Source organism: Eublepharis macularius, chromosome 5 (assembly GCF_028583425.1).
Source record: "Eublepharis macularius isolate TG4126 chromosome 5, MPM_Emac_v1.0, whole genome shotgun sequence".
NCBI classification, from domain to species: domain Eukaryota; kingdom Metazoa; phylum Chordata; class Lepidosauria; order Squamata; family Eublepharidae; genus Eublepharis; species Eublepharis macularius.
In genome coordinates, this window is record NC_072794.1 from 147,917,137 (window position 1) to 147,936,893 (window position 19,757).

The 19,757-nt window shown below is 40.2% G+C and overlaps 1 protein-coding gene across 1 annotated transcript in view; it reads left to right on the forward strand.

Annotated features, from left to right (window-relative positions):
• SLC9A8 (solute carrier family 9 member A8) overlaps nt 1-19,757 on the forward strand; it is a 74,480-nt gene that overhangs the window by 35,973 nt on the left and 18,750 nt on the right. Inside the window, exons 5-10 of the mRNA XM_054980661.1 lie at nt 2,246-2,329; nt 6,594-6,695; nt 9,238-9,272; nt 10,171-10,314; nt 12,331-12,469; nt 18,734-18,839. Of these exons, the coding sequence (XP_054836636.1) occupies nt 2,246-2,329; nt 6,594-6,695; nt 9,238-9,272; nt 10,171-10,314; nt 12,331-12,469; nt 18,734-18,839 (610 nt within the window). The remainder of the gene's footprint in view (nt 1-2,245; nt 2,330-6,593; nt 6,696-9,237; nt 9,273-10,170; nt 10,315-12,330; nt 12,470-18,733; nt 18,840-19,757) is intronic.

Genomic DNA, 19,757 nt, shown 5'->3' on the forward strand with positions numbered 1-19,757 from the left:
GAGCACGGGTTTTCCTTTCCATTTTTCTGTAGGCATTTTTGTAGAGCGTTCCCTACTCTTTTATAAGCCCCTCTGGGTGAATTCCAATATGAGACGCTAAGCAACTGATGGGTTGATAGCCCTCCATGGTCTTTTACTTTAAAAAATTCACACCCATCTCCTTCAGTAATTGAGCTTGCTAGTCTCCCAATGTAGGACTGCACAGAAGCCACAAAGATGAAAACAGAGTCGTGCTTACCTGTAACTGCTGTTCAACAAGTGGTCTCCTGTACAGGCACACATCCTTTTGTCCTGCCTAGCTGTGAACAATCTGGACACTGAATTTCTGGGGGGTCTCCAGTGGTGGCATGGAGAGAACTGCGCCTATGATGGTTTTGGTGGGAAAGTGCCAGAGGGAGGAGGGGGTGCTCCTAGTCTGCTAGAAAGCTCTGGAAATCTTTTTCACAGCTGGTCTTCTCATGCATAGTTCCAGTGTGTGCTTAGACAGAAGACCACTTGATGAACAACAGTTACAGGTAAGTGCAACTTTGTATTCTTACTACTACTCCCTGTCAGTAAGAAAGGATAATGCTTTTCATCTGTTAGGGCTCCCCAACTGCCCTTGGGGACAGCCACACCCAGAGCCACTTAATATTTGCGCATCTATAAAGTGCATTGGATCCAGCTCGCTGCTTGTGCAAGGATCTTAAATCTTCTCTATTTTCCCCTCCTCCAGACAATCTCTTCCAACTCTGGGATAGTTGGTTCCTAGGACTGTGAGACTCAAGTGGAGTAATGTTATGCACAAACTTGTGCCTTAGGTGTCCCTCTCGCCAATCACAATAAGAGACACACACACCGTGGAGTCCTGTAGAATGAAGCAATATATGATTGTTTAATTTGAACAATGGAGGAGCCCCTTTTTCACAGGAGTAGGTGGTCTCCTTGTGTCCGGAGCTCATCAAAATTACAGTAGAAACACAGGCAATTAATACTTTCAGATAATCATAACAATATTACAATATTCTAATATTTGATATCTTACTGGCTCGTAACATATCTAGGGTCAGTTCTGATTTGAAGATGCAATTCTGGGCTGGCCCCTCTATTTGGGGGAATTCCAGTCTTCACAGTTTTTTTTCCTCTGCCCTCATTTTGGAAGGACACTGTAACCTTTTACCTACTTTCTTCTGGGCATAATACTTTCAAGGGCGCCAATGAATCTCAATCTGGTGCCTTGATATCTTCTGATAACTGAAATCTGTGGATAGGAAGGGATGTTTTCCTATTCGTGCCCTTTTCCCCAGTTCCTTCTCAGCTTTAAGGAAGATAATACCACAGGTGGCCAAAACCAGCTTGCTGCATCAAATCAGTTTTCTACAAAAGGCTCTGTGGTACTGATTTCTATTGGAATCTATAGAATAATATAACATATAATATAAGTGCAGCCCTAAAAGCAGTATATCAGTTCTTACAGATTTTCAAGTCTTCTTGTTTCAAGTGTCAAATTCTTACAGGTTACATTACAAGTACTACTTTGGCTCCTGAGCATAGAAAAAGTTCAAAGCATGTAATACTGAAAAGGCATAGGTTTAGTATATAAAAATAAGTATATAAAAAACCTCCAAATCTATATCCATCAGTAATACCATAGTTGATGGAAGAGGCAGAAAGGCAATTCTGTAGTCTTCCTCCTCCTCCTTGCTACATACTGTTAATCTAAGTGATGATTATTACATGTGGGTCCTGCAACCCTGAGAATCAGTTTTCCCAGGGTCAGAAACGACTGTACAGAGGGGAGAGAAAACAGAGGAAATCTGCAACTAGTGGTTTCTGCTGCCAGCCCAGATCACTGGATCTAACCGTGTAATTCCATGTCCTGTTAATTTTATTTCTGAGCAACATTAATTACATTAGGTGTTCTTATTGTGGAAAGCTTTTTGTTGGAAGACAGTATTATTTCATGCTGGCGATTTGAATGCAGCAATTCAAATAACAGTTTGTGGGTTTTTTAGCTATTAGGTGAAAAGCAATTTAAAAAGTAATCCCAAGAATGTTTGCTATCTTAAAATCCTCTTTATTTGTGGTGGGAAATAAGGCAGATTAATATAAAATTCATTTCATAGTGGGTTTTGGTTTAAAATATTATCATTTAGGCAGACATTTTAAAGCACTTGTGTTTGATTTTGTTTGTGCTTGATGTGATATTATTTCCCTTATCTCACATCTTCTAATCCTTTCTTCATCTTTTTGTTATATTTTGCAGGAAGAAGAAATGTTTCGTCCTAATATGTTTTTTCTTCTTTTGCTTCCCCCAATTATATTTGAATCTGGGTATTCATTACACAAGGTAAGGTATTGCTGACATCTGGGACATTAAAGAACTTCTGGGACATTCAAGAGTTTTATGCAGCCTCCATCGCGTCAGCAAGATCATGCCCGGCAAAATTGTTTAATGTGGTTCGGTCATTGGTCTCCTTGCCAGAGAGAGGCCGTCAAATTTTGAATTCGGATATTAGCTGTGAAGCTTTTGGGAGCTTTTTTGCTGATAAAATCTTGTCTCTCCGCTGTGACTTGCCAGCCACAGTTGATTCAGTGAACAAGCTAGAGACCCCTTGGCTTCATGGCCAATATTGGATCATTTCAGCCCATTCTTTGGGGAGGAGATTGACAGGACCCTGCGATCAGTTAGGCCTACCACATGTCCCTTGGACCCATGCTCATCGTGGCTGGTAAAGGCCAGTGCCGAGGGGCTGTGGTCCTCGCTGGAGGCCATTGTTAACCTATCCTTAGGCTCCGGGGTTTTTCCTGGGCTATTAAAGGAAGCCGTGGTGAGACCTCTTTTGAAGAAACCATTGCTGGACCCCACTTACCTGGTAATTACCGCCTGGTTTCGAACCTCCCGTTTCTGGGAAAGGTGATTGAGCAGGCCGTGGTGGAACAGCTGCAAGGCTTCCTGAAGGATGTCTCAGCCCTAGACCCCTTCCAGTCCGGGTTCCGTCTGGGACATGGGACAGAGATGTTGCTGGTCGCCCTCACAGACAAACTTGGTAGACATCTGGATCGAGGCGGGTCAGCGCTGCTGATATTATTGGATCTGTCAGCAGCATTCAATACAGTCAATTACGATCTTCTGACTCACCGCCTCACCGATGCGGGGATACGAGGGACTGCCTTACAGTGGCTTGTCTCTTTTCTCCATGGTTGGGGACAAGAGGGTGGTGCTTGGGGAGAAATTGTCATCCCGCCACCCTTTGGTGTGCGGGGTCCCACAGGGAGCAATACTCTCCTCATTATTGTTTAACATGTATATGCGCCCCCTTGCTCAGTTGGTGCGAAGTTTCAGACTTGGGTGTCATCAATATGCAGATGACACCCAGTTGTATCTGATGATGGACGGACAGCCCGACTCAGCCCCAGATGTCCTGGAACATGCTTTTGCAGCCGTGACTGGTTGGTTGAAGCAGAGTTGGCTGAAACTGAACCCAACGAAGACGGAGATCCTGTACTTGAGCCACAGTGGATTTGGTTTGGGACTCCGGCTCCCGGCCCTTGATGGGGCACCATTAGTGCCAGTTCTGAGGGTTAAGAGCCTGGGGGTGATCTTGGATGCCTCCCTGAAAATGGAGGCACAGGTCACAGCGGTTGTCAGGTCCTCTTTTTTCCATCTGCAGCAGACCAGGCAACTTGTCCCTTACCTGTCAACCCGTGACTTAACTACAGTGATCCAAGCAATGGTCATTTCTAGGCTAGATTACTGTAACTCTCTCTACGCGGGGCTGCCCTTGAGCCTGACCTGGAGATTACAGCTGGTACAAAATGCAGCAGCACGTGTTATTACAAGAGTGCCAAATAAGGCGCATATAACACCGTTCTTATGCGAGCTGCATTGGTTGCCAGTGGAGTACTAGATCAGATTCAAGGTTCTGGTATTGACCTATAAGGCCCTGTGCAGACTGGGACTAGTGTATCTATGGAACCGTCTCTCCCCATATATTCCCCAGAGGACTTGCCGATCAGGGGACAAACAGCTGTTGGTGGTCCCTGGCCCCAAGGAGGCCCGCCTAGCCTTGACTATAGAGCCAGGGCCTTTTCGGTCCTGGCTCCCACCTGGTGGAACGCTCTGTCTGCTGAAATCAGGGCCCGGCAGGACCTATGATCGTTTTGCCAGGCCTGCAAGACAGAGTTGTTCCGCCAGGCATATGGCTGAGGCTGGGCCTCTGCCGGCCTGAAGAAAAAGTAATGTATAAATCTTAACCCTCCCTGTGAAGGCTGTCCACCATCCTATTTTAAATGTGTTTTTAATGTACATGCATTTTTAAATTGTATTTTTAATATGTTGTTATCCGCCCTGAGCCCTCTCACGAGGAGGGCAGAATAGAAATCTGAAATAAATAAATAAATACTCTTCAACAGTTGTAAAGCTCTCGAGAAATACAGGCTATTTGTTGGTCTAAATAGTATGGGGCTCCAGCCCTGAAAACTATGAGAAGGCAGCTCAAGTCTTCAGGCTTTGGTGACAATGTCCTCTTAAAAACCATATCACAGCCAGAAGTAGACCTCCATCACCTGCTTTTCCTACACAGTTTTCATAGGCAGTCCCACTTGTGTGAAAGAAAATATGTATTTTAAAAAAAATCTTTGAGACCAGCTAATGAGACATAGTTCCTTGGTTTCCAGTTCCAAGTCTGATCGATATTTTTTTCTAAGGACCAAACAATAGCCAACATTGGAGTTGCATGACTGGAATTCCAAATGTGCCCCTAAAGCACCAGCAGAGAACGGGGAGGGGCAGCATGGATCAGGCAACAGCCTTGATCTGAATGGGCCCATTCTTCCCTGTCCCCAGATGGCTTTGTAGAGCCAAATTAAACATCGCGAATTCCAGTCTTGGAATGCCAATATCACATGTAGTTTGACTCTTACATGAGAAGAAGCACAGTAATTAAAAAAAAATCTTAAATCCATGTGAACTTTTAATTCCAAGATTAATATTGGATTGATCCTGTAGTTTAACTGTACAGTAAATCTGAATAGTTATACTAAGCAGAGTAGGGACTGGGATCTTCATAAGCAGACCAGGAAATGGATTTAGTATAATCTGTTTTTAATTAATGGCAATAAAATAATCTAAACTGAATGAAGCAGACAAACTCATTCCAGAGAAAAATATTACAGTGTGTAAACTTGAAAAACAAAATGTACCATTAAAATGATTTCAGAATATCTGACCCATACTATTGTAAGAGTCAGAAACGAAGTGGAGGGGTACTGAATTTAGGCTGTGTGGTTAAGTACCACAAAAGGGTGTCCCACTCCAACTGTGCTCAGTGGTTTCTACTGTTTGGGGGGAATGGAGAACAGACTCCTCTTGAAATCCTGATGGGCTTTTCAGAGGGGAGGGAATGTGGGAAAGAGAGTGCCTGGTTTCTGTTCAGATGTTTGCTGCCACCACACAAATGCTTTACTGTTAATTGTGTTGCTCTGCAATAGGGAGGTGTTGAAATTGCTCTTTAAGAAGAGCCCCTTCTTACATGCCCATGGTAATGCTGATCACCACTTCGGGGTTAGGAAGCAATTTTCCCCAGGACATTTGGTGATCCTGACAGTGTTTTGTAATCTTCTGGACATGGAGCAGGGAGATGGGGAGAAGTGAATTTCCTGCATTGTGCAGGGGGTTGGATTAGATGACTCTGGAGGTCCCTTCCAACCCTATAATTCTATTATTCTGTATCAAGTACACAGAGAGGGTGGTGCGGCCATGCAGCAATGTGTGACAACATCACCAAAGCAGATCCTTATGCAGAAACTCTACCCAGTCAGTGTAGACAATACTATGCTAAACTGACTAACAATCTGACTCAATATAAGGCATTTTCATATATTTATATGAAAGCAAGCAAGAAAGGGGAGGGGAGAGATGAGGGATGCCTAGGACAAAAGCTCCCCCCACCTTTTCTGGAAATGAATAGGAATTTGGGAGGAAATTGGAATATACGCAATACTTTCTTATCAAGTCTAAACTTATTTTTAAAATAGAAATGCATTGTTTTTCTACAAGCATAATTGTACAAACACCATTACTAAAGAGAGAGAAAACAGGAAATACAAGTTTTGTAGTAAAGAAAGGAAATTGCGTTATTTGAACAGAAAAATTCTGATGTTGTCAACTAAGTGGTGTTGAGTTTGCCACTGACAATATCGAACTCTTCAGTAGAATATTATCATTATGCTCATCATACCATATTATGTCACATGTTCCAAAAGTAAACATATTTCATAGGAGGATTTTTTCCTGGTACTTCCCAAAATTTCAATATTTTTTTCTGTTGGAAAAAATGAAGAGTCCTCCTGTTTTCCCTGAATTTTTCCAATTTTTTTTCCAGGCCTTCGTATCTCTAGATCAATGTATGGAGGAATGAATATTGAAAAATGCGGTTACTCATTGGTAGAAAAATACATTCTGAGTTCTCCAATTCATTGCACTTCATTATTGCTTTTATGTGTTTAGAGGTCATCCTGCTGAAAACTGGTTCTGAATGAGCCAGGAGTCCAGATGATTCCTGGATCACATTAAGCTCTGTCTTAACTGGGCTTTCCTCCTCCTTTTTCAGGGGAATTTCTTCCAAAACATAGGCTCCATCACCCTGTTTTCTGTGATTGGGACAGCAATTTCGGCTTTCATTGTTGGAGGAGGCATCTACTTTCTGGGTCAGGTGAGAGCTTCCTGTATGTATGGTGTGAAATAACTATACTCATTCTGAGGGTAGGATTTTGTTCCTTCACATTCATGCAGGGATAGACTGAGGAATGGAAGAAGATACAAGTCTTTTTGACATTGGAATGGTTGGAGGTCGATCTCGTACATGCAATTGGGTGATCAACTTCAAGTACCTCTGGTCAACATTGTGCCAGGCAATCAAGTGATAATTTTTCTCTGTATTTATTTTCAAGATGCAAGCAGGACAAATCAGCATTAGGGTCAGCTGTTAAAAATTAACTCTATGCTATAGTCAGTACAGCACTCTGTCAAGTTTGCAAGACTTACGGACCATGTTAAAGGACATGGAGGCCATGCTGAAACCTGTTCCAGACCCATACTATTCTGTCTCTTCCGTTGTCATTCAGAAATTGAAGCATACCTTACCTCGTTTGGGTACTCCCAACATGTCAAGCTACACTTTAAAGAGAGTGTTACGCTTGCTAGGTTGCCAGCATTTTACCTTTTACTGTATAGGGAATACAGTGACTGTTTCCCTCTCTTATGGTTCAGAGCTAGCTGTTATGCTCCGAGCTACAGAGAATTGTAATAAATCCCTCTGCAAGAAGAAAGGCAGAGTTTGTGCTATGGAACTCCCAAGTAATTAATTACACCACAGCAAAAAGATGATGAAATGCTGAGGCTCTAAGCTTTATCATACTGTTTCCACATGGATGTTTTGCTCTGCCTTGGCTTCCTTACAGCTGTACTGTTTTGGGGAGCATCCACATCACATCATCCTCCCATCTCCTCTTCCCCATCACAGGGCTTTTTTACATATTGAGAATTGGTAGATTACCATAATATTGATATGATATATTGCCACAATCTACCAGTTTAGTTGCCAGAATTTTTTTTGAGTATCTAGTCCTTTTTGTTACAGAGTTATAATGTAAATGGTGCAGCTGTGATAATAGACCTTTTATAACACTACAGTTACACAGCAATTTCTCATTTAAAAAAACCCAGTCTGGTGGAGGGGGAGATAGAAACAAGGAAAAGTGGGGGAAACTGCTCTGTGGCTACTCTGTTGCCACTGCAAATGCCTCTGCATTCACAATAACAACAAGAGCTTGTCAATTAATCAAACAGCAAACCATGTAAGCTCAGACCGCTATCATGAAATAATTTGGTTTATTTGGTTTATTGGTTTATTTGGTTTATTGTTCTTTTTCATTGAGTAAAACAATACTTGTTGATTCTTTGTAGAAAAAACATATTTAAACAGTTTTATAATTATTTCTAATTGGTTTCCTTCACTTGTAGAGGTTTCTACTTTTGGGAATCCAAATCTTTATGGAGCATAGCGAAGTGATTTAAATACCCGACTCCCAAAGCGGTTTGCCACTTTGGAGTTCCAGGTCCCCCCCCCCCAATTTTTTCCCACTTCAGGTAAACCTGAAGCGGAAAACCAAATCTTTTGGCCGTACACACCCCTACATCAAACTGGCTCCCAGTGTAGCAAGCAGTAAAATACTTTGGCAAGAATATTTTGGCAATTCAAATCAAAGGATAAATCAAATATTTCATACTATATCTAACAATTTAAGAACCCCAATTAATTTTTCATCCAAAGCTAGACCAAGAAAATCACACCCAAGAAAGTGGATATGTATGTGCGTGATCAACAGTCACAGGGGAGGAAGGAGTATTAGATGGGGAGGGAGTGAAAGATCTTGCCAAGATTTGTCAGGAGGTGGCTGGGAGCCTCGACCTAAAGGAGCAGAAGGTCTGATGGAAAACCTAACTCAGAATATCATGGGCAAGAATGATCCCTAAAGCTGACCCTTCATGTATGAGTCTGGGTCTGCAAATAGTAGTATGTGCATTTCAGCCGTTTCTGGAGCCTGTCATGAGTGCCTAAATGCATTCAGATGCCACCCATTGTGGTCATCCTGTTTCCATGCCTTAAGATCAGCAGGTCTTCAGGCCTTTGATCCTTCAGATAATCTCCTTTGCTGTTTCATCCTCACTGCATTAAAGCATCTGAATATTTATTCTCAAGTTGCTTTCAGGGGATTAGATGTTGATTTCTGTTAGCATCCCCCTTCCATGGCATTTATGTCACATTGCGTTTTCTGTCTCTGAGTACGGTGGAGATGTGAAATGTAATGGCCTTTACCATCTTTTACATGAAGTGCTCAAACCGCCGTTTGGTGGTTGTGAGGAAGAGGGGGGATGTGCAAACGGATTACTTCATCCGATAAGAAATGAAATTGGTGCAACAAAAAGTGCTGCTTCCTGAGCTGGGCCCTGAACAGTAAACGAATAGTCTAAATTAGACTCTTTGGTACCCTGTCACATTGGATGGTTTTTCCGTTCTCTGCTGTTGGAAGTAGTGTGTCTAATAGATAAGTACTCACTGTCAACACTCCTTCAGTTTTCAGTCCTCACAATGGTGAAATAGCACGCATACCTTTCTTTTGGAATAAAAATAACATTTTCAATGCATGATAGGTAATTAAAAACAAATCTTTCTTTTTAATCAATTTCCTCAGGCTGAAGTAATTTGTAAGCTCAACATGACTGATAGGTAAGTTTTGGTAAATTCTGTATAATTTCCTACTTGTGCAAGTTATTTTTCAAAATATTCCAGTGGGTGCAGTGGCTGCATTTCTGCAGACATCTGATTAACAAGGCTTTCAGCCTGGCTGGTTAAGCAGTAATCTGGCTCAGTGGCTAGCATCACTTTCAGTTAGTTTGGGTACCACTTTAATAGCTAACTGTGACTATAGGGCAGTGGCTGAGGTTGGAGCCATGCAATTCAGGGTCCTTCCTCCAGTCTGTTAACTGTGGTTAAGAGATGGCCCCAGTTACATGTGTACTGCCCCATTTTGACTTTTCTCATATATTAATTGAAACATATGTTTTAACTTGTTAGACTTTTTGTGAGTAGACTGTTCTTGACAGCCTAGGAGTGTATTTGGGATGGGCTACTAAATTTAATTGATGGAAAGTTTAATTGAGGGTACACACGTCCTATTAATGGAAAGTCTGGAAAACCTGCATTAGACCACCAATTATATCACTTATTTTGAAAAAAAAATACTTTATTTAACTCTCCTTTCAGTCTACAAAGGAGAGTTAAATAAAGTATTTTTCAAAATAAGTGATATAATTGGTGGTCTAATGCATACTTGTTTTCACCCAAGCATATTTGTCTGGATACTGGATAGAAGCTTTTCAGCTTCTTTGTTCTGTGTCAGACAATGTCAACTTCAGGATTAAAATTGTAGACATAATTTAAATTGGACCAAATACAAAAAATACACTTATAACCTTTTATCTGAGCTTACTTTATGTTGCTGAAAGTAGTGCAGAGCTATTCCTTCCACAAAGAGTATCCATCAGTTTGTTTCAAGATTGTTGATTGTTGTTTCACATTTATTATTTTAGAGACGATGCTAACGTATTATTTTATTTTACTACAGCTTTGCCTTTGGCTCCCTGATATCTGCTGTTGACCCAGTAGCCACAATTGCAATCTTTAATGCCCTTAATGTAGATCCTGTACTTAACATGCTTGTCTTTGGGGAAAGTATTCTCAACGATGCAGTCTCAATTGTCCTAACAAAGTAAGTGCATTCAGATATTCAAAAAGGTCATTATGCTTTAAATGCTACTGTCATTCAGACAAAAATCTGCCTAAAGATCGTGTCAGACATAATATTTTTGATGGCTACACCCAGGATATCTTCAAGTGTACACCAAGGGTGTTTGGAGAAGGAAGTGAAATATAGATGTTCATTTGTAATTATAAAAGCCTCCAAGGTAGATGTGAGATTTGGAGTGTTTGGTGTTAAATGAGAACATAGACATAGTTGGCATTTCAGAAACCTGGTGGTATGAGGAAAATCTGAGGGATGTGGCTACCCCTGGATATAAACTAGAGAGGAAAGACAGGACTTGTCTGGGTAGAGTAGCTCGATATGTCAGAGAGAGTGTAAATAAAGTCCAAAAACTAGAAAAGAGGAAAAGTCTCTCCTGCAGAATTGCTACAGACGGAAATCCCAGGCATGAAAGTTAACTTAATATTGGTGACATATGTTGCATGTCTGATATGAACTTTGGGCATAATCTTAAACTGGAGACAAAAATAAGGAACACAACCAAAGGAAAAAGTTGTGTTGTAATGTGTGTGCAGGGCATGAAAAAGAGATCAAATGTCTGGCTACAATAAATAATACTGCCTTGTAACAGTTGGTCATGTAGCCGACTGGAAGGCAGCATTGGATTTGGTCCTTGGTGGTGCTCAGAACCTAGTGCAAGACATAAGTAATTGCATCAGTTGCGAGCACTGATCACAGTGCAGTTATTTATGTCTTGTTTTATGACTGATGATTTTTATGTTGCTGTTTTTATTGCTTTTATTGTTTGTCTTAAAACCTCTCTGGATGAGGAACATAAACCTTCTCTAAATAATCTGGTTCAGCGTTTATGTGCAAGGAATGTTTCAAAGAATATGCAAATAAGATTTTGTCTGGTTTCCATACAGGTTGTAGGGCTTAGATTGATGCAGAATTTCTAGCGCCTCCCTAAGTGTTAGAACAGAATTTGACTTTCTTATCAAACAGGAAACTGTCTTGTAGGCAAATTCTAAAGTGAAAGTATATTGGAGGTAAGGAAGGGCACCACCAGATTCTAGGGGAAAAGACCTTATCTGGCTCCTCCTAAGAGTCTCACTAAATGAGACATCTTACACAAGAACGCTCAAGTGTAGAGAGACACAATGTTAGCTGGGAAGCTCCTCAGAGGGTTTGTGGATTTCCTCTTCGCCTCCCCAGAGAGGTGAAATTGACGGAGCCTTACTGGGAGGCGAAGAAGAAAATAAACCCATTGAGGAGCAATCTTTGCTTGCTCTGTAGAGAGGTGAAATTGACAGAACCTTCGCCTCTGTCTTTTTAAACTACATTTCCTGGCTAGCATTGCATCTCCCTACTCTTGAGCGTTCTTGTGTAAGATGTCTCGTGTAGAGAGACTCTAAGTGTACTTATGGTCATGGTCAGATTCTTTGTGTATATATCCAAAGACTTTATTTCTTGGGTTCTTTTTGGTTCTTGGGGCATTAACCTGCCTCCACCTTTTTGCCTTCTACTTACAAAAATAAAACTATTTTTCCTTTACATATTCATTAGAGCCTTGTAGAGGAAAAGGCACATTAATTTTGTGTGAATATATTGGTGGGAAGGGAGGGTCTTCAACATTCCATCTGTGTTCCTTATCCCCTTGAACACTTATCATTTTCACATCCCTGTTAGGGGAATTTTCTCTCTTTTACTGCAGCAGGCATCTTTCTGGTTCTTTTATACCAATACAAAGAGCATCACAAAAAGAACGGTAGATTTCCAGATTTTTTTTAGTAGAGCTGTGTTTCCCCGTGGGTGGATTGCACTAGCATTTTATTTAATGTCTTTTGACGTTCCACTTGTTATAGGACGGTAAATGCATTTTAAAAGCAGTTTCAGCAGAGAAATGTAGGTTATTGAGATTTCTTAAAAAAAACTAAGTCGTGTGGTGCTTGCAAATTTAAGATTCAGATGTGTTACTAACTGGCCTTGGTTGTCTTTATTTCTTTGTTAAATTGTTCTCAGCACTGCAGAAGGTTTGACAAGGGAACATACGTCAGATGTAAATGGATGGCAAACCTTTCTACAGGCGCTGGGTTATTTTCTGAAGATGTTTTTTGGTTCTGCAGCACTGGGGACTCTAACCGGCCTTATTTCTGCATTGATATCCTTTGTTTTTAGGTAATGCATAAATTAGGAAGTGTTTTCATTTTTAGAATGACTGTCCAATGCTTGCTGTGGGGAGATCATGGTGATTTTGTTGATGATGATTTTAAATGAAGCCTTTTTTGCTGGCAAGCTGCTTCCTCGCTTCCGTTTTGTGGAAGTAAAATGTGGGCATCTATTTTGGTACAACTCCCATTAAAGCCCAAGTTTCTGTATAATGGCTCATCTTTACATTATAATGTAGGCTTATAGACTTTAGTTTTCTCTTTGACTGTCCTTATGTCTGAAGCTAGTATATTCTTTTACACTCTCCAGGGGTCTAATTGTGTTTACATTTGTGTACTTTTTAATGCAAATAAACTAATATATAAAAAATGGAGGCACATAAAATATGCTGGTTGTTTGCTGTAGTCATAATGCCTTTTCAGTAGTGGGTCTTTTCTTCATTAGCATATGCTCCAGTTTTCTTCTGTATAAAATATTAAATAAAAAATTAAGTTTCCCCCCCTTACTTTGAGAGTTTCGGTAGCCAAATAATACATGCATATGCAACTGTATTCAGCTGCTTCAATCTGATTTTCATGCAGTGTGGATTTATGTCAAACTAGACTCTGGACTTTCTATACTAGCTTGAATGGGTTTAAACATCTGAAGGAAGCCCATTATTAGGCCAAAGACTGGACATTGCATAAATTGCCTGACTGCCACTCAAGGCAGTAGCTCTCACCTCCTGCTGCCCTCCCTCCCAGTAATATCTAGTAAACAAGCAGGATACGACATCATCACATTGTGAGTTTCCTTACCCCTGCAAATAGCAGCAAATAGTTTGTGGACTGGGATACATGCAAAGGGAAGGTGAAAACCTTAAAGCATGACCTTTAGTTTACTAGACATTGCAGAAGAGGAGGGACAATGCTGGGTTTTCTTTGAGTGGTAGCCACCCAATCGACATAAAATTTAATTTAACCATAGGGCAAGTGAATGGTGTACATTTAAATGAATAACATCATTGCTTTAGAAAGCTGCTTTGTTGTTTACCATTTTTTCCCCTGTCCCCAAAGAGAAATTGTTCACAACACCCATCAGGCCTTGCTGTCAAGCTCTTTTATATAACTCCTCTTGGTGAAGTAGCTGTATAAGACTTCCTTGCTGGCTCCATCGCTAGGCGGCTTTTCCATAAGCAGGAGATGAGGACAGTGCTCATTGTGCTGACATCATGTCACAAAGTCAGGAAGCATGGGTGACATGCGATTTAATAGCTGAACATGTGGGGTGAAAAAATCTGAAAAAACTGAAAAGAAATTGGCAGTTTTAGAAATACTAATAAAAAGTCAAAGAAACCCCAAAGTTGCCTTTATTCCAAATGCAAACACTGGACTTCTGCTAAATTAAACGTTTGCAAATTTATCTAGATCACTGGGAAATAACATTTATGTGATATGACACTTGTTCATTGTTTCTAGGAAGAATAGGGCAGACATACACTGTCCCTCCTATTACTCTGTTTAAAAGTAACTGTCTTTATTCTGAGGCATTTTTATTCACCGAGGCATAGGCCAATTTATTGCTTCCTTCCTTAGAATTTCCTGGTTTCTTATCCTCGAGGAATGTATGTTTCTGTGTCATAATATATCTGATTGCCCAACTTTTAGCAGGGTAGTCCGCTAAATATTTGATGAATGGAATGAGAGCCTAATTTTCTGGATTCTTCAGTATTTTTGTTTTTCACACAGTGAATACCCCATTGAAATTACCTTGTTAAATGCATAGCAGATGGTTTGGAGAAGACTTTTGCAGTTAGTGCAGAAACCCTGATATAAGTCAACCGCCCAAGATGGAAAAGATGTGGGATCCCGGGCAGTGATGTTGTATACTTCTGAGAACTTTGCCACCAGGAGGTCGGATAGAGCAATTTTGCAGTTTCCTTGTAAGCACTGCAAAACAAATATCTGTATGTTTAGCAACAGCTATGGACATTGCTAATATTGCTGCCTTACTGCATGTTGTTCTCAGTTTAATGAGAATTTGCCTTTTGCCCTGCAGCATTTATTGACACTGCTCATAACTGATGTAACATTCAGTTTGCATGCTAGAAAAGTGCCTGTTCGGAGAGAAATTACATTATACCATGCTTCACAATGTAAATACCTATGCATGATGAACAGCTTGCATTAACCCAAGCACTCTGACTGTTTTCATGGAATTAATTAGTGGTCATGTCCTCCCACCCCCATTTTTCTGCTGTATTCCTGTGGCTCAAGAAATGGGTCTGCAAGAGAGACAAACATTATCTTGTAGTAGAACAAATACTTTACATGCGTAAAGGTTCCCTGGTCAATTCTTAGTGTCTCCACTTAGCAGCATCTCAGGAAACTGGAAAACTCTCTTCCCTTAGGAATCTGCGGATGCATCGAGTAGTCTATACCAGGTTAGCTAGGCTAGGAGTATTCAGTAAAAGGCAGCCAGATAGATATGTTTGTATGTTCGGTCTTCAAAAAGGGAAAAATAAATCCCTATCATCTAGATGATAAATTTACTTGAATGTTAAGAACATAACAGCAGCTGCCACTGGTCCTACTAGTCCAGGATCCTTTGGCATACAGTGGCCATCCAGATGTCACCAGAAGGCCTACAAGCAGGGGGTTGCTGCCTCTGAATATGGAGGTTTCACTTAGTCATCATGGTTACTAGCCATTGATGGACTTATTCATATGAATTTGTCTCAACATGTTTTTAAAGGCAACTAAACTGTGGGTGATTACTACATCCTTTGGCAGTGGAAGTCATAGGCTAATTTCCACTTTAGGCAGAGAAGTACTCCCTTTTGCATGTCCTGAAATCTGCTGTCCATCAATTTTATTGGTGCCTGTGTATTTTAATATTATGGGAGAGGGAGAAAAAATGGCAATGAAATCAAAATCCAGTTTGTTCCTAATAAACTTATTATCCTGCTGTTGCTTTTGGGATTCTTCTTAATGATTTTTTGGTGCCATGAAGAAAATTGCATTGTGATGACTGATCTGAGTTTTGAGCTACTACACATAAAACAGCTGCCCGGAGTAGCTGTGATGGAGACTGAATTTAGAGTGGCATCTATGTTGCTTGGTGTTCGTGTGAAGCAGGGCTTGGAGAAGAAAAGTGCAGACAATGGATGCCAATCATTTTATAAGTAATTTTGATACAATATGTAATTGGGGCATTCTCTTGCAGAGAAGCCACCTAATCCTTTGTGATCATTTAGGGAATGAATTCATTTCCAGTGGCTTCTGGGAGCTAATGGCCAAAACATCACTGGAGCCAGGATTCAAGCTGTAATTGTGTGCCTTTCCTGTACTAGCCCTAGTGATTCCCAGCATAGACAGAAGACACGTGCCAAGCTGGTTCAAACCTCAACGTCTCTCATGCCGAAACTGTGAAATTGCATCAACATGTAGCAGTAGAAGAGCTGAACTAATACATTGAAAGCAACTAAGGAGAGAAGGGCCTAGTAATGAGTTGCTTGTTTCTTATAGTTCTTTAGGTAAAATGAGTATTTTTAGTCACATCTGCTAAAAGCTGTGTCTAATGAGGAACAGTTACAGGGTTGGATCCAAACAGCCTTTTTACTCGGTTTGGCTCAATTCTGCTCCGATCCCTGCTCCAATGCATGGCTTCTGTCCAGGCAGCTTCCATAGCCTTTTTGGTAGTAAAGGTGAACCCCTTCCTCCCCTTAATACCAGCTGTAAACCTGCTCAGTCTTGCTTCTACTTACAGATGCCATAGAATTTTAGTCTAGGAGACTGTCCGGAGTATCAAAGAGATCAAAATATCTTTCTTCTGCAAAATTCAATCAAAGAAGGATTTTAAAAGTTCATTTATTGATATTGCCTTTTTATCTGACAAGTATTGCCAGATAACAAACTAGCTCAGTGACTGAGGATCAGGGGCAGAAACCCCACTGGTGAATCTCAGAATTGTTTCCCCCCGCCTTGAAAGCTGCCACATCAAGTCAGACTATTGTTCTATCTCAATATTACCTTCTCTGACTAACAGCAGAGAAGAGCAAAATTCTATGTTCATCACATGAGTTACAAAAAGCCCTCATTCCATACAAGCATTTTGTACATTGATAGTTGTCTTAAAAATGAAGACCATATATGTAAAATCTTGGGAAAGTCCCTTCAGCCTAAATCTCTAGAAAGTCTGCAATTCAGAGACACATTTATCAACTTGCCCTCTAGGGGTTTAACAATCATTGCCATTTTCTGCTCTTCATGACACTTAGGCAGCAGTCCTATGTGCTGTTATGTGACTTAAGTCCCAGCCTCACTATGCATAGTGTTGCAGCCCAAGTGATACCCCAAGTCTAACTCTAAGGAGATACAAGCCAAGATTAAATGTTAAGCTAACAAATACTGTAAAGCTGTGGTTCCTGTTGTAATATAATATCTGGGAGAGCTCCTGTTTGGAGAGAGTGCCTGTCTTGTGCTTTAGGCTTAGAGTGCATTCCTAAGCAATGTTCTGTACCTATTGACCTCAGTGTGGGCTTAGAATGGCATACAGCTCTTTTAAGGATTGAACTGTTAGTTCTTTAACATTTCCTATGACACAGAACTTCCTCACATGACAGGAAAGTGGGGAAGTGGGCATTTGTTGAAATAATATAGCTTTAAAAACGTAAAGAGAAAAATAAAAGCACTATGTACTGCATGACTTGCTTCTGTGTGTATAAAGTTTGTATGTGTCGAACACTTGATCCATTATTTATGTACCTTAATATTTATGTGCCCTGCTTTTCTCCCAACATCACTTGCAACATTATTTTCCCTTCCTCTATTTTATCCTCACAACAACAGCAGCCCTGTGAAGTAGGTTAGGCTGAGAGAGAGTGACTGACCCAAGGTCATCCGCTGAGCTTCCGTAGCAGAATAGGGATTTAAACCTGGGTCTCCCAGATCTTAGTCCAACATTCTTTTTTTTTTAATTAATAAATTTTATTGGATGGGTCAATATATAGTCAGATTAAAACACAAATGCAATCCATTTCACTTCCCACAAGTATATTTCCCCACCCCTCCCCTCCCCCTTTTCAATGTTGACTTCCAACAGCACTCGAACCCCCCGCTATTAGTATCACATTATTTCTATATTATAGTTGTTCTTACTTGTTATTGGTAAAGATCTTAACTATATCTTATCTTACTTAGTATCATTAAAACCCTTCAAAAGACCATAATTGTCCCTTAACATCCCATTTCTTTTCCATATATTTTTTCAGCTTTTTCCAATCTTCCAAAAATGTTTCTGGTTCTTGATCCTTCAAGTTTCTTGTTAGTTTGTCCATTTCAGCCATGTGCAACAATGTGTTTGTCCGTTCTTCAATTTCAGGTATTTCTTCTTTCTTCCAGTAGTGAGCATATAATATTCTTGCTGTTGTTATATAATATAGCAATGTCTTATCATTTCTATTAACATCTTCTAAGTGCAAAGATAATAACAGCATTTCTGGATTTTTAACAACATTATACTGGAGTATCAAAGACATCTCAGCACATATTTTGGCCCAAAAGTCTCTAGCCTTACGGCAAGTCCACCACATATGAAATAGAGAACCTTCATGCTCCTTACATTTCCAACACTTATTAGATAGCTGCTTATTAGCTATGGCTATTTTTTTCGGTGTTAAATACCATCTATGTAACATTTTATAGCCATTCTCTCTAATACTGGTACATGTTGATATTTTTAACGTATTTTTCCACAATTGTTCCCATGCTTCCATCATTATTTCATTGTTACAGTGTATTGCCCACTTTACCATCTGTACCTTGACTGTTTCATCTTCTGTGAACCATTTCAGTAACAATTTATACAATTTAGAAATTGCTTTATTACTATCTCCTAACAAAAGTTCCTCAAATTCTGAATTCTTAATTCTAAAACCTGTCTTCCTTTGATCTGTATCAAATAGGCCTTTAATTTGTCCATATTGTAACCAACCATATTTAAATGGCAACTCCTCATTTGGTTTGAGTTTTACCTCCTTATCTACTACTTCTGTTAAGTCCTTGAGGGTAAGCCATTCTTTTCCTTTATATTCTAGATTTTGATTGATCACCCTCCTAGTCTAACATTCTAACCAGTACAGCACACTGGGACCACTGGGTCATCTCATCCCACTGTGATGACAAACTATATAATGGCTTTGTGCATTGTTTTTAACAATTTTACTTTTTTTGCTCCCTTGTTTTTCTTGTATTTTGCTTAACTATTTGATATTAACGTGTTAAAGCACATTGATTTGCGGAAAACTCCTTCCCTGGAGTTTGGAATGATGATCATCTTTGCTTATCTTCCGTATGGACTTTCAGAAGGCATTTCTCTCTCAGGTAAGCTACAAAAAGTATAAGCCCAAAGTTATTGATAAAGTTGAGTTTGTTTTCAATCTTACTGCAGCTCCCTGAAGTTTCAGCTTCTTGCTAGCTTTCAGGAACGAAAATGTTTCCTTGACAAAATCTGTCTGTAAAGCCTTTAAAGAAGAAGTAAGGAAACTCACTCTGCTCTCAGTTCTGTGGCACTCAAACCGAAAGGCCTGTTGGAAGTTCCTTGGGCTGTGGTGGGTTTCGTGAGCTTTGGGGCAGACCATTTCAGGCTCAAACTGTTAACCTTGCTCACAATTTCAGGGTGGAAAATAACATCCAACCCAGTGCAGTACTGAGTTTATCTGTATGCAAGATCTCCCTGAAGCCACTTTTAGGCCCAAGTTGGAAGGAGGAATGGATAGGAGGTTCACTGAGATCACAAGTACAGGTAACCCTGACCAGTATTGGATCAGATGTTACTTTTTAACCATGGAGAGCATTTCCAATAGAGAATTCTGGTTAGGACCTGTATGCCTTTGTCTTGATTCACAGACTGTCTAACAAAGCAGCTGTTCTTGGTAAATCTTGTATGTGTTGAAAGGAGCAAAGGAGAAGAAGAGTGTGTGTTAATTATGGAGGAGTGCAGCTTGCTTTTAAGCTCAGAACCAGCACTTTCCTCTCACTTATGTGATCACTGCTGATTAAACAAACTACAGTTAGTTATGACATACAAATGGAATCATAAAAAGCACAATTCCAACTTTTAACTATTTCAGTAAAGCTGCGGCTTGCTTGCTGTAATCCTGCATGAGTTTATAATACTCATTTTGCAGCACAGGAATTGTAATCAAATATTGTATGTGTCATTCCTTGGGATCTGAAAAACACTCCCCTTTTCCTTCTGCAGACACAGAATTTCCATGACCTGTCACACACATGTATTTT